This window comes from Strigops habroptila, chromosome 9 (assembly GCF_004027225.2).
Source record: "Strigops habroptila isolate Jane chromosome 9, bStrHab1.2.pri, whole genome shotgun sequence".
NCBI classification, from domain to species: domain Eukaryota; kingdom Metazoa; phylum Chordata; class Aves; order Psittaciformes; family Psittacidae; genus Strigops; species Strigops habroptila.
Genome location: NC_044285.2, coordinates 5,996,675 through 6,020,930, shown reverse-complemented (window position 1 = coordinate 6,020,930; position 24,256 = coordinate 5,996,675). Strand labels below are relative to the sequence as shown.

At 39.5% G+C, this 24,256-nt stretch overlaps 1 protein-coding gene across 5 annotated transcripts in view; it reads left to right on the top strand.

Moving 5' to 3' along the window:
• Positions 1–24,256, top strand: part of MCTP2 (multiple C2 and transmembrane domain containing 2) — a 123,801-nt gene that overhangs the window by 54,908 nt on the left and 44,637 nt on the right. For all 5 annotated transcript variants that reach the window (XM_030498007.1, XM_030498006.1, XM_030498004.1 and 2 more), the window contains 7 exons: positions 3,603–3,789; positions 4,620–4,713; positions 8,606–8,708; positions 10,741–10,843; positions 19,961–20,062; positions 20,802–20,876; positions 21,681–21,800. In XM_030498007.1, coding sequence (XP_030353867.1) covers positions 3,603–3,789; positions 4,620–4,713; positions 8,606–8,708; positions 10,741–10,843; positions 19,961–20,062; positions 20,802–20,876; positions 21,681–21,800 — 784 coding nt within the window. The remainder of the gene's footprint in view (positions 1–3,602; positions 3,790–4,619; positions 4,714–8,605; positions 8,709–10,740; positions 10,844–19,960; positions 20,063–20,801; positions 20,877–21,680; positions 21,801–24,256) is intronic.

Below are 24,256 nucleotides of genomic sequence, written 5' to 3'. Positions count from 1 at the left end.
TATGGCTGTGTCCAAACCTTTCCTTTAATTTTTACCAAGCCAGAGGAGGAATAAAATAACCAAAATTTATCTGTAGAATAAGTCAGAATAACACCTTATTAATTGTCTCCCTGGCACCTGTGGCATTTGAAAGTCCTTTTCAAATATTCATCTAGATGCATCTTACTGTATATTGTGATAATGATTCTGACCTCTTTTGTGAAGGGCTTTCAAGAACTCTGCAGAGAAAAAAATGGCAATGTTTTGTGCAGATGCTTTCGTAGGTCTTAGATATATTTAAGGATACTTATTGTAATTTGGTGAACTATAGATTGGGTAACAAAATAGAACTCTGTGGCTACTGGTAAGAGGCTAAGCTCTGTACCTTTGAGTGAAATTTTAACACCCTGATAAAGTTGAACAAATAATTTAACCACAAATTTACAGAGTAGTGTTCTCAAATAATATTTTTCTGCAAAATTAATACAAAAGGGGGGGGGGGAAGGTTTGGCAGCTTAAGATGAGGGCTACAAGTCCAAAGAACAGTCTTAAATGAAAACTAAAGCTGTGGTGCTATCCTCTACAGAACTAGAGGTTAACATAGAGGTGTAGACCTCAATATTGATCAGGAGGAGGGAGGAAAGCATTTAATTAATTGTGGTTAAAAATAGTGATACATTTGTGTGCACAATGCACTTTTAACTTACAGAACTGTATATCCCCTATAGGTCATGCATATACCTATGGGTGTAAAAGATTATATCTGAATATAATATGTAATGTGGCAAAAGATGAAATACCAGCCTGTATTCTGAAATGGGATTACTGTGCTGAGAATTTAACTCAGGACATCATTTGCATCATCTAAAATACAAATAATCTGAGACTTTTGCCCTTTGCATTCAGATCAGACAACTTTTGAGCAAAAAGTGGGTTGCCTCCATTAGTTTTATACTGTGCCCATCACGATACTCTCTTCCCACTTTCCTGTTTTATAATTATCTGTAATAAGGTCTTGCCAGCTAGAAAGCTGAGAAAGAGGGAAGGGAAGAGTTTCTGTTTCAGGAAGATGGGGAAGTAGTTTGAAAATCATTAGACTCGTTTTAATAGTGCAGAAGCATTTGTGTGGAAACCACTGAATTTATATAGTAAATTAAATGTCTAATTGTTTTACCAAGCTGCATTCTTTGCGGCCTGATCAATTATTTTGTATAACCTAAATGAAACAGATTGTCCTTTTTTTTTTTTTTTCTTAAGCCTTTTGCCATTTGCAAGTGCAAATGTGGATTTTTCTTTACAGTTCCTCAAAAGAAAACACAGAGGCATACCATCAGCTTGAGTGAACACAGATGTTTTAAGGAAGTCCATTTGCACGGAAATCAGACATGATTTGGGGAAGAAATGCTTATATTCCACCTCCTGCTGTTTTCCCCTCCACATGTGCATCCCTCCTACCCCCGCACCCTTACACTCAATCTTTTCTTTGACCTTTGGCTAATAAAATTCTTTTAATAACAGAAACAATTCCAATTTGCCCAAACAAGCTAGAATTATATTTAACTTTGCCTTTGAGATATGTGAGATTTCCGAGGTTATCTGTTGGTGGGAGATGCACCGTTGTCTGAACAAGTTGTCTTTTCTCTCTTACCCCATTGAAAGTTCTTAGCATAAGAAAGCAAATGCAGCTTTTCCCAGTTGTGGACTGTGTTGAGTGGGTGGTGGATGAAATGCTGATGTGGGAGATGTGGCTTCTATTGCCAGCTGAATCACAGACCAGCTGGGTGACCCTGAGTTTTCCCCTCTCCCTCCTTCAGTTTCTTCATCTGTAAAAGAAATAAAAATAAACCCGCAGATAAACCATACGTCCCGCTTTTGCACTGATACCTAAAGTATTAGTAAAACTGCTGTGGTCTGAGAAGCAACTGTGTTAATGCAGCCAAGGTGGTGATGACCTCCAGAGTGGAAGTGATAAGGTCTCTTTCTCAAATACTTGCCTTTTTTGTTGCTGCTTTGTTTTCCTTTTTGCTGTAACTTCTCTTGTCATGTCTTTCTGAAGAGTCTAGGCATAGCAGCAAGCTTTAAACGCAACCTCTTACGCTTGGAAATTGTGTTGAGAGTCAGCCTACACACCAGCCAGTGTTAGTACTCTTCCTGGTTTATTTTCTTTCTCTTTCAAAGCACTTGAAAGCAGTTAATAAGAATAAACTTGCAACCTGTTGTACGTTCAGTGCGGCGAATAGCAAAGAGCACACTTAAGGCAAAGCCATCCGCATTGATTCCAGTCAGAAGAAGCTTACACAAAGGGCTGTGTTTTAATACATGAAGCTTCTGGATGACTTAAAGACTCGTCACATCAATGACTTTTACTTCATAACATAGCTTCTTGGGTTTTCAGGCTAAAATGTTTTGGGTTTGTTGTTTTTCTTTTTTCCCACCCCCTTTAGCATTCACAGAAAATAGGCTGTTAAGAAGCGGAAAGCATGCAATTTATAGCAGATGGGTATAAACTGCTCCAGCTCTACTACTGGAATGGGATCAATCAGGAACACTACATGCACCATTTACCCAGAAGAAACCCACCTGGGGGAACCCTGTGGAATTTTAGCCTATTAAGACAACACCTTAACAAGTTTAGTTTAAATAAAAACTTGTCGGCAGGCATTAAGCGGAGCAAAAGCTCTCATTCTCCATCATCCACTCACCATCCCTTTGAGAAACATAACTCCCCTTGCACCAGGGCAGCAAAGCTTCTCCTTCCTTATTTTTGGTTTTATTCCTTTCTCATCTGTAACTTTTGTTCAGCCTGTTCTTAAAAGCCAAACCCCACGGAGGTTCAGAAAAGTTCCACTCCATTTACTGGACTTCTAAATAGAAGGCATTTAGCTGAGCCAAGTGATTAGGCTTTCTGTTGCATTTAACCGCTCCCTTCGTGTATAGCTGGCTGTCTAGTAATCTCTCTCTGCCTTAGCCCATACTCATCTTTTATTATTGTCTCTTTATGAATGTTTCTCTTTTTTTTTTCTCTCCGTATTTTTATTTTTAGGGGAAGTATCAGGTTAATGATACATATTATGTGTAGGGAGTTTGGGGGGACTTTTAAGACAGTCCTTCCCTTTGGGAAATATAACAGTACACTGAAAATGGAGCTCTAGTAAGGCTTGTAAAAGAGATTGGGGCATACAGTATAATGTAGCATAAAATGGAGTATGTGACTTTAAAGAAACTAATCCATTTTAGGCTAATGTTTTAAATTTTGCATTTGCCCCTTTTCTTTTCCCCCAGGTGAAATCAAATTGTGTTTCAAATCCATTGCAAAACGCTTGGGGATTTTAGAGGGGAAGTGAGGCAGGCCGGAGTGAAGTTTTCCTACTGTACTTGCAGCCCAAACCTTTTACCTCGGCTTACCAGTAGGTGAACCAGAAAGCAAAACTTGACAGTATGTGCAATAGAAACTGGATAATAGGTTTCTCAAGTTTAATTTTGAGATGCTTATTTTTTGCATTCTTTCCATCCTGAACAAGCAGTGAGTTTTGGTGCCTGCTTGCTTCTGAAATCAATGCAAATATTGCTTTCCCTCCCCCCCAGCAACTTTTTCTTATTAACCCTTGGTGATGTTGTTCTAGATGCCAGGTTGACATTTCTGCCCTGCCGATGAAGCAGACCAATTGTTTAGAGCTGCCTCTGGAAAAACATCCGGGGTCCCTGCTGATGTTGATTGCTGTTGCCCCGTGTACAGGAGTGTCTATCTCTGATCTGTGTGTCTGCCCTTTGGGAGACCCCAGTGAACGGCAACAGATTTCACAGCGCTATGTGAGTTTGCCTTTTTTTCTTTCCTCCTTTAGTTTTGAAAGTAGTCAAAATTGCAGGAAGAAGAAAAATTTGTCCAATCATAATAACATGTTTCCTAGCAGAGAAAACTATTACATGGAATAGTTACTCTGTTCAGAATGACAGGGAGATTGGTGGGGCAGATAGACCCAGCAATTTGGCTGCTTGTATTTGAGTTTTAAACTAATACTTTTCTTTGCAAACTTGAATTGTATTAAGAGATTATCATGGGAGTGGGACACACTGGATAATATGGAGAGATGATAGCATACTTGGCTTTCTTTCCATCTTTGGGGAGGATATGTTCTGGACTTTCAGCTCTTGGAAGACAAAGCTGTATGATGGCTTCCATGCCTCAAAGCGCGGCAAGAAAGAATAAGTGTATCTCTCTGAAATGGGGTGCAAGATTGAGGCGTGATGACTTTGAACCACGTAAGTTAAAAATTTAGAGGAAGATTCCTCATTTCTGATGGAGGGTGCTGCCTTCCTGACCCATGCTGCTTCTCTAGATCTACCTATGTCCCATTTTGTGGTTTAATTGGCCTATGATACTTGCATAAACATGCAGGACTCCTTCATATCTCCACCATAAGCTTAGCATGGAGCAGGTAGTGTGTGATGTCGTGAACCTTGGAGTCATGATGCAGTGAGACTAGAATAATGGGCATGTGTTTATGGGCATATCAGCTGCTAGACTGAAACACTACAGAAACAGCAATGGATATTAAAATGTAAGTCATCTAGTATTTTAACAATCTCTGTTTCTTACTGACTTAGAAATGAAACGTATCTTTATGCTTTCCTCCTTGCAGTGTATAAAGAATTCCTTTTGGAACATAAAGGACATTGGCTTCTTACAAGTCAAAGTTTTAAAGGCAGTGGACCTGTTGGCAGCAGATTTTGCAGGTATTTTTATTTTGCATCATATGTTGCTAAAGTATATTGTGAGTGCTACTTAGAATGTGCAGTACTGTCAATTGATCAAAGAAGAGTCTTCCCATCATTTCTTCAGTGGTGAAACCTGCCTCGGGGAACTAAGATAACAAGTGGTTTTCAATCCCAAAAGTATGTGAGAGGGTCCAGTGGATGCAAATCTGATTTCCCCTTTAGATCTGAGTGGTGTGACTGGTAACACTTAGCATGGTATGCTGTTGTATTTTCCAGCAGGAATATGTAAAATAAGAATTGATATAAAGTGATGGTGCCTGCAAAGCAGCTGCCCCATCTTTTATCGGGTTCCTTGTGAGTTTGTGAGCAAGACTGAAAGATTTTGGGGGTGTCTGACACAGCGTTAAGTGTGTGGGTTTGGGTGGTGCTGCAGGCTGTCACCTGAAAAAGAAAGCTTGCCAGTGATGGGGATGTGAGTGAGATTTCTCTTGCAGCTCGTTTGAGGCTTCAGTTTGGGATGATCTTTTGGGAGCTAGCTCTTATTCCAAGAAAAGGATAGATTTTTCAATGAACTGTACCTCAAACTGGTGTTTGGTCCTGACAGCAACTTTAAAAATACAACTTTATATTCTTTTTCCATGGAAGGCCTAGGGAATGGATACTTCTTTGTAGCAACTGCCTGGATATTCTTATTACCATCTTTTCCAGGAGTCTGGAGACCTTTTCATTCTGTATCTTGCAGCAGCTTGTATTTCACAGACAGCATCGTATGTTGTGTATTTGCTGACACAGTAATTTTTAAAGATAACTTGTTGATAAAGGCATGAAAGATCATAGAATCATAGAATGGTTTGGGTTGGAAGAGACCTTAAAGCTCACCTATTTGCAGTCCCCACGCCATGGGCAGGGACACCTGCCACTGGACCACATTGCTCAAAGTCCCGTCCAGCTTGTCCTTGAACACTTCCAGGGATGGGTTATCCACCAAGTCTGTGTTTGTGCTTGGGATTGCCCTAAGGTTATGTTTCCCCTTTTCCGGATGCTAGAGAGAAAACACTCTTGCCACATACCCCAGTCTTCCTGAAGACATAACATAAGAGAACATTACTCGTAAAACAAGGACCAAAGGAGAAAACCCAAGATGAATCATTATATTCATTTTCAATTCACTGCTTAATCCTGCATTGCAAAAAACGATTACTGCAGAAAGCAGTGCTTTAGAGAACTGAAGAACTTAATTTGAAAACAAACACAAAACCCTGCCAATAATGAAAGGTATCTTGTATAGAAATCCATTTCTAAATTGACATAAAGTGTACATTTATATGGAATTAGGAGTGAAACTGCACCTTACTAACAGATTTAATAAGGGTACCATAGCAAAGCAGAACCTTTGGCAAACGGCAAGGCTAGGGCTATCTAGAAGCACATAAGGTTTTAATACAGGCAGTGTCCAGGGAAAGAGCTGAGCCTGGAAGGTTATTTATCCTTTGGAAAACTTCACTGATGCTAGCGCAGTTGCATCAGTGATGGATTTGGCCCCCTTTCCCTCAATACTTAAACAGGAACATGTGGGTGGATAATGAACATTGGAAGAGACACGCAGGTTCTTGATTCTGCAATTCAAAGACTTTTCATACAGAATATGTGACACACATTCCTTGTGCATAGCACAGAATGAATTTCTGCTTAAGTAAAAGGTTACTCAGTCTGTCATTATATTCAAAATAACCCAGGCTTTGAGCCTGATTCATGAAGCAAATGACAAATTGTTTTTCAATGGCAGTGCTGAAAATATCCTAGTATTATGCTGTAATAGACCCACCAAATTGCAAAAGGATGCAGCCATTTTAGGTAAAAATAGCATAATTTCTGATCGTGAAATGAGAGACATAAAGATTAATTATCTGTTCTGAGCCATTCATAAATGATTAGTGCAGCAATTACGGGCTTCCATAATAGAGCCCTCCTAGAGCGGTGCCATATTTCCCGCATTGCCAGGGAGACTGCTCAGATTTATTGTTATTGATAAAAGTAAATTCAAAGTCCAGCTAAAAATCTGATAAAGGGAATATCATAGAGACACTAAGAGCTACAAAGATTTCCAGGAGTTAATAGGGGAGCAGTATGAGCAGGTAGTTTTCTTTCCCTGTCCTGTCCCATAACAGTCATGAGTCTTGTGTGGGTGAACTTCTGCAGACCAGTCATCTGACCACAGGTACAATTCCACCTTATACCTTATTCCCATAGTAAAGATTGGATTTTGGTGTGATTGGGATTTTGGTTGTCATTATAATTTTGTCGGCATTATAGATTTTAATTGCAGAATTTAATTTCAAGCTTTTACTTTAATAATAGCTATCAGAAAATAATATAGTATCTGCTTTGGTTTTGAACAGTATTTTGAAAATCCATATTTTACCATTTAACATAAATTTTAGGCTAGTTTCCACACAGCTATATCAAACACATAGAAGTTCCTCAGCCACAGCTAGCTCAGTTTGAGCCTTCCATACTTTTGTATTCCTAGATAATAGTTTTGTTGACATGAAAATGACTTTTTCTGCTTTGTTGAATGTTTTCTGTGTACGCGTGAGAGTTCTCAAACACTGCATTTGCTCACTGACCAAAAAATAGCATTCAGAGTACCAAATTATACAGTGGGATTGTTCTTGGCATATACTAGTTTGCATTTCAAGCAGTTTCTTTGAAAGGCTATGTGCATTTTCCACACTTAGGGAAAGGCACGTAAGCTGAAAAGGAGAAGACAAATAGATTCCAGTAATACACACGGTCTTTAAACTTTACCAATATTGAGTAGTTAATACCCTGCTGTTTACATACTGAAAAAATTCCTGTTTAGTTGATAAAGTTCTCATAATAACCTTAAGAGCTCTGTATTAATGATGCCAAAAATAAGGGTTAAGAAAAAGACTGTTTTTTCTTAAATATCTTGTTTGTCTGCTATCTAAATCCCTGCATTGCTGACATATTTAGTTGACTACGTAAAAGTCAGGCAGGAGTGTCTGTGACTGAGTTATACATGAACACTGAAGATGAGATTAAGCCAGATGTTGACTCAGACATGCTGATAAAGGATACTCTTCTCAAGATGGAAACTGCTGAGCTGCAACAAGTTGTGAAAACGACAAATTCATGTGATGTGAGTTATCAAAAATAAAACATTAGTAAATGTCTTTGCCATAATAGATTCCATGACAACATCTTTATTTCGAGAGGAAGTTGGATTCTTTTTTGTTTTTGGGGTTTGCTTTAAGCACAATACCTGATTCACACATGGATTCTCCAGTTGATGCTAGGTTTTGTTTGAGCTGTGGCACTATGTAGGGTCTTCATAGCTACAAGGACTTGCTCTCATGGAACTCATTGAAGAAACTTTGCTGATAGAGACGATGTTGTGCTTTTCTTCTTGTGGTGTGGGTACTTCCTGTAATCAACTGAAGATGACCACAGACTCTAGGCAGAGGATAACATAGAGAGCTGTAACTGCAGCACTGGTACTTACGTGGCTCAGGATGATGGTACTGCTTTTGTAATATCATCTGAGTAATTGTCAATGTGAGTAGATTTTTCTTACTATAAAGACTTAGAGGTGATTGACTGTAAGTCTCAGATTTCAGGTATTCAAGCGAAGCCACCTGAATGAGTTATAAGGTAAGTGTTAAGAGTTTCCAGAACTGAGGATGCATCGGCGGTACTGTTTGTTTAGCAAGTTATTCCAACAGAACAAGGCAATTTACAGTTGTCCTAATAGATCTAATTTTATTTGATCAATTACTTCCTCAGCCTTCCTGCAAAGAAAGAGTGTGAATACTAGACACAATAACTGGTCCACTTAATTTTCTTTTCCCTTTTTAGTTTTTTTTTTAATCTATCTGATCTTTCCTAGGTAAAAGTGATCCTTTCTGTGTATTAGAGCTGGGAAATGACATGCTTCAAACACACACCGTTTACAAGAACCTCAATCCAGAGTGGAACAAAGTTTTCACATTGTAAGTGGATTGCTTTTGAACACAAGCTGCAACGCCACACAGCAGCTTAACTATAAAAGCTTAACTATTGACTTAGGGAAAATACAAAGGTCAAGTTTAAGATATGTCATTATTTCATAGAGAGGATGTTGTAGAAATGTCAACTATAACTCAATTAAAGCCTTCTGCCTTTTACTAGTTCTTGCATGGAGTTTATTAATAGAAGTCATTAAAAGAAAAATTACTGTGATATTTATAGGAAGAATCATGACTAGACATAATGGAGTCATAGCTGGATCCAAGAGATAATATAACAGAAAATAGAGACCAGATACGCCTACATTTTCCATAGTTTAAAGTAAAATGTGTTTCATTGAACCATAGTAGAATCATTTCTTAGTTTGTAAGCAAGCAGAAAATTAGAGCTCATGTTGTTCATGGTGTATCTTCTGATTTTAAGCTGGTCAAACAAATTAGAAGCTTAAATTTTTATGGAAATTAAAGTATTCCCTTTTTTTCTTGTTACTCTAACAAAAAAGTGATAATTTAGGTATTGTTTTTTGGCAGCATATTTTTTTAAATCTCGTTTTATGCTGACAAAGATCTTTGTGAATAACTGAGAGAAATGTCTCTAAGGCTGTAGTAGTCTGTGGCAGTGAAGACAACTGTGGGGGCTAGCAAAGGAGCATTTATGATATTTGTACCTGTCCACTGGAAGAACAGTTTGAGAATGATGGGCTTCTTGCAAAAGCAACATTCATAAATTCTCGGCTGGATAAGAACACAATAAAAAGTATTTGATCTCTTCAATAGAAGTACCTTGCTGGATTTCTGTTGAATTCGTGGGTGCAGCTGAATGCAAGCCTCTCAGAGACCTTTCTGTTACTTTGCTGTTCTCAAGAAGCTTCCACTCATCACTATTTATTCTGAGACTGTGCCAGCAGATGAGTCTTGTTGGATGTTCAGCCAAGAAAATAAATCTAATAAGAATCCAAAATTATTTTAAAAGAACGTTTGTGTCTCTACTTCCTGTGGGTCTCAGAAATGTCAGCTCCAGGTTATTCTCTAACTTTCCTATTGCTGTTGCGTGGTTAGTCCAAGCACTGAATCTGCAGAGTCAGTCAGGCTCTCGCATCTCTACTTAGATTTTTGGCCAGTTAAACAGTTTTCAATTAAGCACCTTAAAAGCTATTGATGATGTAGATTTATTTTGGAGCAGAGTGGATTGGTTTGACTGGATGAATCCATTTCAGCTGGAGCATTCAGTACCACCAGAGAGCCCTTTGAATCATATGCAGATTTTCTGCAACACACTTGTCTAAATGTGTGTCACTGTTGGGTTTTAATATTTGATACCACTGGTAGCTATATCATATGGAAAATGATAATGTCTTGGAGAGCAATGTGGAAGTACGATGGCAGAAGTGGCAGGTTTCAATGTATTTTAAAGCCATAATGTCTTGGAAACAGTGCATCTCATGGTGGTTTGGCTGATGCCAGGTCACATCACGGAAGATGCTACAGCTGCTAGCTGGAGGGACAACCAGGTAGCTTTTAGGTTCAGACTCTGCTCTGTGAGGAGCAACTCCACCATATTGCAGCATGGGTTCTGGGAGCAGGGCTGCTCTGAAACAACCTTCTTTTGGGGCAGAACGGCTGCACTAGGTCGAATGAAGTTACATAAGTTTTGTTTTCTGTATTATTTCTTTAATATCCTAAAGCCTGGTTTTGAATTCAGCCCTTGACATCTCCCAGTCACCAGCTTTCTCTGTTGGAGAGGTGAGTTTTACACTGTTAGCATCACCAGTGCACAAAAAATGTCACCATTTGGTAGGTATTTTCTTCACCTGGTTATGGGACTGAAACATGAGGGGAAAGCTTGGGGAATACCCATCAATTGATTCATTTTGGGGGGAATTTAATTAAATGCTAGTTTTATACTCCAAGGTAATACAAAATTAATTAGTAAAACAGTCTTCTCGATCTTTGTGAGGAGATTGTGTGCATGTGTATGGAATGTTATTTTCTTATGTGTCTGCACTTTTTGTTCCAGCCCTATTAAAGATATTCATGATGTTCTGGAAGTGACAGTGTTTGATGAAGATGGAGATAAACCCCCTGATTTTCTTGGAAAAGTTGCCATCCCTTTGCTGTCTGTAAGTTACCTTTGCCGTGTGTATCATTCAAACATTGATGGTTTTGCTGGGAGCGAGTTGCATTTCTTTTCTCCGTAGCACAAAGCAACACAGATTTAGAGATAAACAGGTTTTGTGATCTATATACGCCTTAGTTGGCAGTGTTTATAGTTCTCCTTAGTGTAACGAGCGTTGCCAACCCATTTTAGTACAAATTTGGTTGATTGGAAAGAAAATTGCGGAAGTGTCTGTACTTCATCAGTACTATATGCCATGTAGGTCTGAAAACATAATTGAGTTGTTCTGTATGTTTCCACATCATCTTCTGAAGGTAACATTTTAAGCATGTCTTTGTTCTGTCTTGCTTCTTTTTACTCCAAGAAAGTAATTGCACATCACAGTAGAATTGACTAGAGATAGCTGTTGTTATTGGCACAGCTGAATAAAATTACCTAAAAGGGGTGTTTTCTACTCCACAGTGCTTTTAAAGACTGGTGGCTTTTGTTCTGTAAACAAATATGTGAAGAGTGAGCACTACCATGGGAGTATAAAATCAAAACTGGAAACAAAGCGAGCTCAGGGGAAAGTCATTGCTCTGGAGATTGAGAGTTGAAGCTTTTACAGTAATAGCCAAAAAAGGCCAAGCTAAAGAGAAGGGAGCATAAAAGGGTCATCAAAAGACATTAATAGAGAAATGGGGGAAAAATAGCTTTATGTTTGGTAAGACTGATTTAATTTTGGAATAAGGATGTTAGTAATAGAGTGAGTAAACCAGATCAAGAGGAGATAAACAACTACATGTGTATGTGCAGTATCACAGAAGATCCTTGTAACTTTTTCAGTAGTGTTTGGGAGGAACTTTCTAGGCTGTGACTTTTATTAAATCAATTAGTAGATGAGGCTTGAAACATCATGGGACTCCTGTGCTCATATCAGTCAAGCTGTGTAAACACGTTTAACTGTGAGCATGGGGTTTCCTTGAGTTTTGAGGCACTGATGCAGTAGGTTTTGCAGTAGGTTCCCTACGCAGAGGAGAGGATGTGACAGGTATTTATGCAGTGAATGCTGCCTTGAGCCCTGTACAAACATTCATGCTTGCAATATATAACATGATTCAAGTGATACATGCAGTAGTGAGATGATTTCGGTAATGCACAGTGTGATGCTCTGGGTAATAGCACACTCAAGTAGGCAGACAGTGAATCCTGATTGAAATTACAGAGTACAAAATTGCAGTATTGTTTTGAAACATCCCTGTGAAAGCATATTCACCTCTGCGGAAAGGCTGGCACACATCTTTCATGGTTAAGGCGGGAGTTTGTCTTTGAGTTGCAGAGGTGGGCTGCTGCAGGAAAGGCAGTGTTGCAATAACGGATTAGTGGGGCTGTATCCTAACAGAGATGGGAGGAACAGGATGTTTCTAGAGGGAAAGCAGAGCTCCCATCTTCTCAAAGCAGGCCATATAAGCCCCACAGAGTCACCATAATTTAGGTAAGGGACCAGTGAAGATCAGAGAGGGGAACTGCAAATATTTGATGTTTCCAGATAAATAATGAACTGCCCAGGAAAATTCTTGAACTTGAAGGTATGATCCCAACCTAAGGAACGCTTTATAGTGGTAAAGAAATAGGCCAGTATGCTCCAGTTTTGTTATTATTTTGTCTAAATAAATACATTTCTTGTGTATGCGAATTAAAAGCAATGCAGCTTCTCAATCTCTTCACAAAAGTGTTTGTTTTCATCCACCATGTACTCTTTCCAAGTTATATGGAGTTCAGAACAGGGGAACCCCTGCAATTTGGGAGTGTAAAGAGCCTAAGCTTATAGAGGCTGAGGAGTAAATACTGAGCTCTTGGTGCCTACACACGGTTGCGTGCTTTGCAGTCTGTCCGCGGCTCAGGCCACAAGTTCTTGTTGAGGCTGGGGTTATTTTAGATTGTTTGCCTTTTTTAGTAGCTTGAGCTGTCAATATCTCCAGTTTTAGAGCAATATTAGAGTCAGTTGGGCATGGAGGATGATTCGATGTTTACAGGGAAGAAAAAACCTCTTAACATCTTTTATTCCATTTTTGATCACTTGGTTAATTTTTCCCCAAGTCCTCGTATCTCTGATGTTACTGGAAGAGAGTGGCTGGAGCAGCTGCTCTCCCGCAGATCCAGCGCTTGCCAAATGGTCTGCATGATCGGCAGCAGGCTGTGTGGGCTCACAGTGAGAAGATGTTAGATTTGGATTTTCTGTTGATTTTATAGGCATTTGTCAAGTATCCCTTAGGAAGCATGTAACAAGGCAGAGGAGGGGAGTGCATGTGTGTGGTAATGTCCAAACTATTCAGGGTAGGATTTTTGTCCAAGGTTGGAGACAAAAAAATAAAATAGAAATTGTTTATGCTTTCCCTTGCCAATTGATCTTCTTCCTTCCTGCCCAAACTTCTCTGCCTCCTATTTCAGTCAAATCTAGTGTAAATATATTCATCTCTGCTTCTGATTAAATAACATTTTGCACCTATTAACTTAGTCTGCTCAGAGAACTGCAATTTTCTATGCTCTTTTTCTTGAAATGGGAATTTTGATGCATGTTGTCAATTTGACTATAAATCTGAATGTATCCTTTGAACCATTTAGATAAATATACTGGAAAAGAACAATAGTTAAAGACTCGAGGAAGCCTCGCAAATCATATAGGTTTAATTTCTCTAGGTAATCAGGCCTAATATTTGCCTCGCATTAAATTCTCTTTTGAAAATAGAAGTGCATTTGCCATTTTTTCCCCCCTGTTAAAAATGCACAAGTTTGACTTGTGAGCTGTCAGCACATGAAGTAAGTTTACTTGGAATTGTTCATGGATGACTAGATTCTTTTCTTAATGAAAAATTGCCTTGAACAAAGTGTATGTTGGAGGGATTTGAAATGTTTAATTAATTTGACAACAAACTTGGTTTAAATGTGTTCAGGGGTCTTATACTGACATTTTGTAAACATGCGTACACCTTCATTGCGTTGACATTAACACACAAATAACCTTACTGCACAAAAATTCAGAGATAGTGAAATTACTTATGCTTTCCATTCATCTTTGACTGTGAATTAGGCTTATTGCAGGCACCAAATAAGAAACATAAACAATTGGGCAGCATAAGGAAAGTTTTAAGTTGTCAAAGGATGAATAAAGCTGCAAACTTCATGTTCTTCTGATAGACGTGATGAAGCAATATTGGAAGAATACACATTTTGCTTTGTTTCTCATACAGCTTTATTAATAATACACTGTAGAGAGATTGATTTTGGTACCAGTACACCGAATTTGGGGGATAGAGGGAGAGAAGTTACTTGCTTGCATTTTACCTTTAGCTTTCCCATGGTGATCAGTCTATTGTACTTTTGTCTCATCCCACCCTTCTTTTTGTCGAAGTACTGTCCTCCTCTAAAGCACATGTAAGAGAACTCAGCTCAAATACAGCTCTGGTCAGCCACATTCACAGAAGCAGAATTTAAACTGGAAAAGACACAGATTAATGCTACTAGGATATTCAGCAAAATGGATCCCTCTCTTGCCAGAGGTGACCTATAGAGTCTGTCAGTCCCTCTCTTTGGGCTGAGAGGGAGAGCCTGGGCAATGAAAGAGAAGACCATTTCCACCACTGGACAGAGTAGGCTTTTGTGCTAGAAACTGAAGATCCTGGGGAAAGGAGAAGTAGGACAATGACTTCGTTGCTTCAAGAACTTTGATAGAAGTTTCGTAGGTCTGGGGGGACTTGAACTAGTAATCAAAGAAGTCCTTTCCATCTCTGTGCTCCTCTGTGCCCTAGATCTTAGTAAAAGCAACTGTGTTTTCTCTTTGTGAGGCTCTGCCTGTTTTGTTTTGCTTCAAGAGACTCTTATCTCCTAGAAGGCTGCAAGTTATTAGAGACATGGGAGCATATAGTGTGCGTCAATGAATTTGAAAGCAGAGTATATCAAATATCCTCATGTAGAAAGACCTTTGAGTGAAGAGTTGTATCGCAGAAAGGAATTTTTTTTATCTGCTGGATTATCAGCTTAGAGTAGTCTTCAGCTGCACTTTTTTTTTTTTTCAGCAAACAGGAACAGGTCTATGAAATATTTCCAAGTGCCAAACAAGGTCGGTAGACAACGATCCACTGAAAACAAGTAGTATGCCTTTCGCAAGCCTAATTATCTAAAACATGGCCTGGATTCAGAGAGCAGACACCTGACAATTGCAGTTGCTTAGCACTTGACTGTAAGTGCACAGCCTTTTCCAGGAGAAAGCTTTAGAGTTTGGGAAAACTGAAAATGCTGGTTTTATGTGATAGGGGCAGCTGTTAAGTGTATCGTTTGTTCTGAGTTTCATCCCTACCATGAAGCAGAAATTTTGGAATGGGGGGAGCCCCCCCCCATATCTTCCAGAAAAAAATGGCACTTTGTTTCTGAAGTTAAATTCTCTCCCAACCATGCACTACTCGCCGAAATAGTATCAACAGGAATGTTTTTCTTGAGTACTACCTAGGACCCTTGTACTCCCAAGGTTTTTATCTCCTCCTCAGACTGCCTGAAAGCACTCCTGTGGCTGCCCTGCTTTCTTTTAGTCCATCAGCTCCATTTCTGTTTGGTCTTTGGATATCAATCCTTACCAAGAACCTTAATCTCCATTCTAATTTGGATCCCACAGAAGACTGTTAAAAGTAAAAATGTTTGGGACAATAGTTTTGGGATGAATGAATGGGCATTTTGTACAAAACGGAATCAGTGTGTATTGTGAGATTAGGGAGAAACAAAACCCTCTTCATTCATGTCCAGGTGGATCAAATATGTGGCTGGCTTTCCTCTTTTCCAGGGGAAATATGTCCTTTGATAAGGGTAGGTGTGTTTCTATTACAAGACAGTTTTATGTTGTTCAGGGCAGATGGTATGACATTGTGCATTAGCAATGAGCTCAAGCAGGAATATCAGAGGTCCCAAATGCTTCAGATGAATTACCCTTGGAGAGTAGCCATTACCCTTTCCACACGTCATGGGTGTTGATGTACAGAGGTTGAACCCAGTGTTCTTCTGTCAGGTCATCAATATATGACATTGAATCTGCATCAAAGCTGGATACAGAGTGAAGTTTTCTTAAAATCAATGTAAAAAAAAAAAAGCCACTAAACCATATTTCTTTGAGACAAGAGCAATGAAAAAACACGCTTTGCTGCGTAAGGGTCCTGTCTTCTCCGTGTTTTGTGTCATATCAATCTTGGCTTTTGCTATTTCATTAAAATTCCCAAGCGGTCAGAAGGTTGTTGCTTAATAGATTTAGCATTGGCTGGCTACATCAATACTGTGTTTAGTCACATTTGTTTTACTGGGGACATCTGTGGGAAGTGTTTAGCAAATATATTCGTTCATTTGAAGGGAACCCGGTGCACTTTGGGCCTTGACTGTATGGTAGTCTCATGGTACCTGAACATTTCCTTCAGTTAGAGGCAACTTCTGGCAGCGCTTTGTCTGAAGTGTCTCTGTAGGTTGAAATACTTAATCCACAAAGAATTTTAGCTTTTCTTCTAACTGATAATTTCCTTTGTGTGGTCCTGTATGGAGAGGGACTGTGATATAGACTATACAATTTGTTCTGTGAAAATATAGATACTGATATTTTGTCGTTCTGGGTTGATTCACAACAAGGAAATGCCCCAAATGTCAGAAATTCCCATGGGATGAAAATCCTGACCTTTTTTCTGGTGGTGACCTTGTAAAATGAAGCATGTCAGTGGGGTGGGCACTACTGTCCTCATGTTAATCACATGGTTATGAGCAGTCTGGGTTGGTGATTGAGCCCTGCTATGTTGTGTTCTATTAAGAAGCTTTCAGAGAGTGCAGGCGATAGTATTCAGTGAGGATATAAAACTTCATCAATAAAGGAATAATATTGATTATGTCTCTTTAAGGACCTTACCTGCAGATATTTTCTCATTTAATTTGAATATTCCTTTCCTTCCCTTCCCTTTTCCCTATAAGTAGATGTAAATGATCATAAGAAAGATAGCCTGTTTTGGGCACAATTCTAAGGAATATTTGTTGAGCAAAATCCGTGTGAGATCATCAGGTATAGAAGAAATCTGATCTATCTGACATGGAGGTTCATCCTAGGACCTCAGCCCTGACTGCTCAGCTTTTTCACAGCCAGAGAGGGCATTTAAGCAGTCTTTGCAAACAACAGAGACCAGGGAAAAGTACCCAGAGAGGAGAAAGAATTAGATCTAAAATGAAATTAATATGACTGGCTGTCTCTCAAGATTGAGGGAGATGTTGAACAGAATCTGAACTCTGGCCCAAGAACAGCATGCAGTGAAAATATAGAGCATTAAAAGCTCTTTTGCATGTTTTCTTCTGGGCACGGTTGAGGCATGCCACCAGTCTAATCTCCATGCAGTCACGGGTGTTAGAATTACCTTATACCTTTTGTTGAACCGCGCTGGCCTAGCACGTTGCCAAAATTGTAAGAGAGGCTTTTGTTTGACCTTTTTTTCAGGGTGGTTGGTTTTTTTTTTATCCAAATGAAAACGCAATGGAGACATGCCATTTCATAGCCAGCTGTTCTCTCTTCTGGTTTTTTTCCTTCTGAAGAAGGTCAAAAGCTAGGATATCTGCATGAATGTTTAGTCTTACAGTGAGTTATAATTGCACATCTTTTACCAGTCAAGTCAAACACATGGAATTAAAGAAGCCAAATGAAGCTGACTGTAAAACTGTATTTGCCCTGCATTACTTTCTGCCCTGTTCAGTTTTAGAATAGCAGCAACAACAATAATGACACCATTTAAAAGAGTTTCCGAAGCAACAAACAGCCCCTATTTCCAAATCCAGAGAGAAATGGAAGTTATTTGTTGCTGATGTGAAACTGCCTGTGTGAACACACCTGCAAACACACCCAAAATGTTTGATTCAGCTCCAGCTCTTAAAAAGAAGAGACTTTTCCCCAAAGTCAGAAGCATGTTTTGAGTTCGGAATACCATGATGCCAGACCAGGACATCCTCAGTAGTGACAGCAGTTATTTTCCTTTTCCTACCAATTTAGCAGAATATGACATTTTTTTTTTCCTTGTTGGTTATGCTCTTGAACGGTATAAAAAAGAAGCATATTCCATACCAATCAGTAAAAAGAGAACGTCTCAGTAGTTGTTGCTCCTAGGTTAGTAGCATGAAATGTTATGAGAAATATGTGTAAGAAATACATGGAAATTCAGTCCCAAAATTAATAACTGTGGAGAATCCAGAGTTATGATATTGTGATATATATCAGTCAGCTAGATCTCTGCAGACATACTGGGAACAATGTATATTCTATCCTGTTGCAGGAGAGTTCATGAATCAAAGCTCTGTCTTAAAACTGCTACTGATGGCATCCGCTTGGACCAAGGGGTAACAACCCCAAACCAAGTCCTTCAGGCCCTGAATCTCTGCCATCAGTAAATCCATTGTTCAGTTAATTGGGGAAATTGAAGAAGATCTTTACTTTCCAGATAATATTTGTTTTGTTTTCATTCAGTAGCTTTTACAAGTATTTTTTGCCATTGCTTAAGGGGGAAAAGAAGCTGGCGAAATAGCAGCATTCTTTGTGACGGCCTGACAATAATGTATATGGCAGTTGTCCTGAGGACCTTCTGATGTTGGGCTGTTTGGCCCTAGAAGAGGGGCCACTTCAGCAACTCTTGGCTTGGGACTGCAGGTTATCTGAGCCTGCTGGTCTGCATAATGGTTTTTTGCCTGCCCCTTTCTTGGGAGCTGCAGCATCCTTTGCTGCCAGCTCCAACCCTGTGTGTACTCTCTTGCAGTGAAAGCAGAGGTGCTTTGTGATCAGTTTAGTGCAGTGCCTATTATTGTCGTTATTTATTGTTATTAAATAAATTCCATATATGCCTGCATAATTGCCAGCATTCTGTTAAGTACAGCTTTGGATAAGAACATAGTTGAAAGATGGAGTTCCTGGTTGGACGCCATCGAGGATGAGAAGTTGGTCCTCATGAGATCTCTCTTCCGATTATCAGCCAGAAAACCCATCTACCCTTTGAGCTATTTGATACAGAAAGGGTGGAGCAACATTGGGAGGGAAAGTGACCTTTCCCTTGTCTCATGAAATCACTTGGTTCCCATTATGCTGGTTTTTTTTTCCCTACTCATTTCTACCATGGTTTATATGAGTGCCTCTTCTAAATGCCAGGGCAACAATAGCCGTTTTAAATATGGTTGCAATTTCATGCTCCCAAATTTCCTCCGTTATCTTTAATCTTTGATCATTACAGTCCCTGAATGTAGCTTTTTGGTAAGCTGCAGTTTTTATGTTACTGCTGTTTGGAATTAACTGGTCTGCTTCCTAAAAAGCCAAATGTTTAATCAATACATATCCTACTGTGTATAATAAATACATTTCTGCCATCACTTTTTGAAGAGAGAATGCTTTTCATTTGAGCCAAATAGTTTAGAAAATGGTGAGGGAGGTTTTTTTTGTTGGTTATTTATTTTTTTTAAAAGATGTATAATGAGATGGATTAGAGCATAGAAATGGTATTGAAATTCAGGGGTGGGGTGGGGAGAGAAGTCTTCTACACAAAGTAGTTAATTTTGAGCATTTGTTACATTAGCATTTGCTCCACTTAAGCTGATTAATTTCTTTGGATTGCATTTGTTTCCTGGGTATTAATTTGACAACCTTGTAATAAACTAAGCATTAAGAAGAGGATTTGTGTACTGGAGTGTGCAATAGGCAGGTAAGTTGTTGTTTGTGGCTCTTTTCCTGAACTTGGGAAGGAAAAAATCCCATTTTAAACCTGTAATAACGGAGGCTGATTACTTCCCATCAACTCACTGGCTTCCAGGGCAGAATTTTCCGACTGGTTATTGCATACACTGCTCTACTATAAAGTACAAGGTCTGTAAATTAAAGTTGGACCATAAGAGATTTAATCTGCAATTTTATAGGTCTCTAATCCAACGGTTGTTTTGTACTTCAGGCTCCGAGTATATTTTCAGGGTTTGGGGAGGGGTTTTTTTGGTGTGCTTGGGAGTTTATTTGTTTATTTGCTTGTAGTGTCTTTAAATTATATTGTGAATTACAGCTGGGAAAATATTGGTGCTTTTTCCTCTCCCCCCCTTTCCCCAAATATAGATTAGAAACGGTAAACAAAGTTGTTACACACTGAAGAATAAAGACTTGGAACGTGCTTCAAAAGGAGTAATTTACTTGGAGCTGGATGTCCTATTTAATCCTGTAAGTTGAAATATTTTCCCTTTGCTTATGGCTGGTGTAAGACATGAGTCAATCAGCAAGGACGAGGGTGGGGGATGATGCTTCAAACACGGGGAGCCAAGCAGGAAAAGTCCTGACATGGTTGTATCTGGTGGTGGGGAGGGATGTTTCATGTTGTGGCTGAAGAACTTTTGGGACATCAGAGGTCTGGGATGGCCCCTCCAGGTGGATGGGACAACATGGGCTATTGTTGGGCTGAGAAGTGGTCATGAAGGAGGTGCTGATTACTGTACACCACAGCTTCATTTGCAAGAGCCAAAAAAGGTCTTAATCTTTAGCATATTATACATTACTTTTAACACCTACTTCCTCCACCAAAAAGCTGACCCATGATGCTCTCTTCCCAGGGTGTTGACAGGAAAATTAATGAGGCATGGACTCCTTGTGCTTAGTTTTTAGGTGGCTGAGTCGCTCTCAATTGTTCATGCCCTACAGCCTTTTACTGAGTTAAATCCTATTTATTAAGGCCATCGTGGGCTGCACCACAGCTCTGCTCATGCTGAAGACTCCAGCTTTGCCCAATTTAACTCATCCGTATTTTTCCTACCAGCTCCTCCGAAGTTGCATGGAGGCTGAAAAGAGTGAAAGATTCTGAAATTCCTAAACCAACACAGGTGATACAAAGCTGAAATAACGCACTTAAAACTATGTTAAATATATTTTTTAATAGTAATTATTATTTTAATAATTTATTTTTTAGATAAAAGCAAGTATTAGAACATTCAAGCCCCGAGAAAAGCGCTTTACTGAGGAGAACCGCAAATTCTCTAAAAAGGTGACAATTGTGTCTGGGCTAAGCTCTCGCATCGGTTTCGAAAACATTTGAATTGCTGTAGCAAGGTTGCAAGAACAAAACCTATTTATGCATAAAATGCCGAACATGTGTAAATTCTGCGTATTTCTGTATGTATTAAAAGGTTGGTTTGTGTTAACATGAAATTGCTTTCTGATCTAGTTTGCATCAGTCATTCTGCCTTGTGCTTCAGAGTGGGGAAAATGATCGATGTGGATGTTGCACAGTTGGCAGCACCTAAAGTTCAATGAGACCCTTATTCCCTCCTTTGGGAAGGAAGAAACCAGGTCTAAATTAGTTATTTTAAAAGTCCATGTGATTTTAGAGCAATGGCTATTATCCTTTTGTTAAATAAAGGTGCCTTATAAACAGGCTAAAATTCCCTATTTTTAATACGGACTAATTCAAAACATGTAGAGAGGAGGTTTGGTGTTTTGATTACATTCTCTCGGGCCCTTTTCCTGAGCCATTGCTATATTTTGAGAATGGAAGGAGAATGAAGGTAGGTTTGTGTTAGTGTTTTATTTAGTTTTGGCATCAAGATGTGCTTTTTCTCTTTCTTTTTTTTTTTTTTTCCTGAGGGATGAGGAAAACCTGGAAGGTTTGGGTGTAATCAAAAAGCAGACAGGAGCTGGAGTGTCTCTGAAATAGAGGCTTTTTTTGTAATATGTGCTCTGGCATGCATTTGTAGCTTAAATTACCCCTGTTTCTGAAGCAATAGTAGGATATTAGAGTGTTTGATTAAACTCTTCTCCTCCTCCCCTCCTCCCACTCAATATTTATCAGATCTTATCAAGAAATGTTGATCGCGTGAAAAAAATCACCATGGCAATATGGAATACAATACAATTCCTTTGGAGCTGCTTTCTCTGGGAGTCCACAGTAAAGAGCGTGATAGCATTTGTGGTAAGTGGATTTCTTCTTTTATTGCATGAGGTGAAGTGGTGTAAGATCTCCGAGTGTTGCCATGCCTTCCTCTCCACCAGCGTAAAGCCCTTGATCGTTTGCTGTTATTGGTATTTTGTAGCTATGTGGCTTACAGGGCTGAGGGTTTCAAGGCAGCCTGGGCCACACTGGGCCTGATGGACATGGAAATTAGATTTTCAGGAACAGCCTTTCTTGGCGCAGAGGTGTTCACCAAGATTTACACCAAGGATGCCCAGGTGATGCCACCTTCTAAAGGTTGTGACCATGTGGTGACTCTGGAATTGGTTTATTTTTAAACATAGGAACTGGGTGGTAAGAAAGGAGGGAGGTGGTGGCCAAGAGGGTGATGCAGGGAGATGCCTTTGATTTGGATGATGCAGTGAGCTGATGGGTCTTGTCCCTTCCATCTTCCACTGCAATGAAGCAGCACTTTGCTAAAGGTTATCAATGCCTGCTATGCCTGTGTCCCTGTGGCAAATCTGTTCATTTGATGGTAATAATACATTGCTTCAAAACAAAAAAAGGAAAAAGCTGGTCCGCGAGTTCTGCTGTGCTCTGCAAACAAAAAGCCAAGTTCTCCACCTGCCTGTCCCACTTTTCAGTTCTCTCCTTTTTCCTCTCAGTAGTAAACACCCCATTCGCAGTTTTCTCATAATCCACTCAAGCACAAAAAGGTTTTGCCTGCTTTTTATTCTGCAGTGTGACATTTTCTTCATGCTTGAAATGTTTGGCATGCCATTAAAGGTTGTGAAATCGTTTTGTGGCGGTACAGCATGCAGAAAGAAAGTTTTTTTAGTTGAGTGTTTATTAAGCAATATAACAGTCACATCTCCAAGATTTTCTCCCCCTTTTACTGTCTGTGAATTATAAGTTGCTTAAAGGTTTTGAGGAAAACACTTCAGTGCATTTGCTGCAGATGAGTAAAGCAGACCATCCCTGACTGAAAGATGGTCCAGAGCAAAGGCAGAGGAGCTGTCTTTCACCTTGTAGGTTAGAGGGATGACTGGCACATGAGAGTAGTTAGGATGAGAGGGTCTTTTCATTGAATTTTTTTTTTTTGTTCCTGTTGCTCAAAACTGATTTAGATCATATCTAAAGTTAATTTTCAAGAGCTGATGGAGAGCAGAGTAGCTGGTACCTTGCTGAAGCAGGTATGACTGTGCAAGGGAGCTCTACGGTTGTGCGCAAGGGAATGGGATGGTCATCCACACCGGGGCTGGAAAGGATGTGTGTAAAATCCCAGTGTCGATCTCCTACCATCACTGTACAGCAAGAATCTCAGCACATGTTTAAGAGATCTCCTTTTAAGAGATTTTGCACCTAAATACTTGTGAAGTTACAGCTGTGAAGTTCAGTTTTCTAGACAGGAAAAATTTGGAAGTGGTGGAAAGGCAATAAAATAAGAAGGTGGGAAAGTGGGTCTACAGAAAAAGGAATCGATTCCTGGTGGAAAGAGGATGAGCAGGTTACATGTTCCAGATTATTAACATCTTTACTGGATACCATAATACTCCTGGTTTCCTGAAAGAAAGTGGGTAATGGGAAAGAGATAAAAATACATGACTCTAAGAATAATTGCCGCAGGTTTCTTTTACAAACCAAAATGTCTGTCTGATTTTTTCCACATGGAAATAATTCAGCTCTGGCACTTAAAATGAAGTGCTAATTATGTATCTCTCTCTCACTATTTCCAGCATGCGTGTTTGTAGTACTGAAAATACGCACTCAGCGTGGTAGGTGCAGCATCCCTCCCTGCCCCAGTCTGTATGTAACACCCACACTTAGCAGGTTAAATAGAAGGTGTACCAAATATTGCATTTTTAAAATCATCATTCCTCAGCAAGTAACATCTATATACCTTCAGTACCTGGCTTTGTATCATTTTAGCCTGTACCAAATTTGTCCTTATTGGTGATCCACTTGTGGCTGATACTGAACACTAGAGGCAAGGAGGATGCATAAAGCTTCTCACCAGTTTTTCAGCTGGATTCGTGAAACCATGGCTGGTAGATTAAGTGGCAGCCCTAAAAACCATAAAATGCCCATTTTTTTTTTCCTTCTTACATTGTCCCTTGGGCCATAACCCAATAACCGTTGTGACCATATTCTACATATTCCACATATCTTCACTATGATAATCCCAGAGTTTGGGTGGTTCTTAGGACCTCCCTTGCCTGTTGTATTGCCCTTGGTTTCCCTATAGAGGTAGCCCATGACCGTTCCTCCAAGGGGGAATAAAGAGAGGGAGAAGGAGGAAGACAAGCAGACAGTATAATCATGTGAACCTTGTTTTCTTAAGCAATCAGACAAAACCCACTGCTGGACAGAAGAAAATGTTTGTGAGCTCATCAGAGCATGACAATAGGCAAGGACGCTGTATCTTACACCTTCCTATTTTAGTCTTCATTACAGTGCACCTCCCTCCCCATTAATGC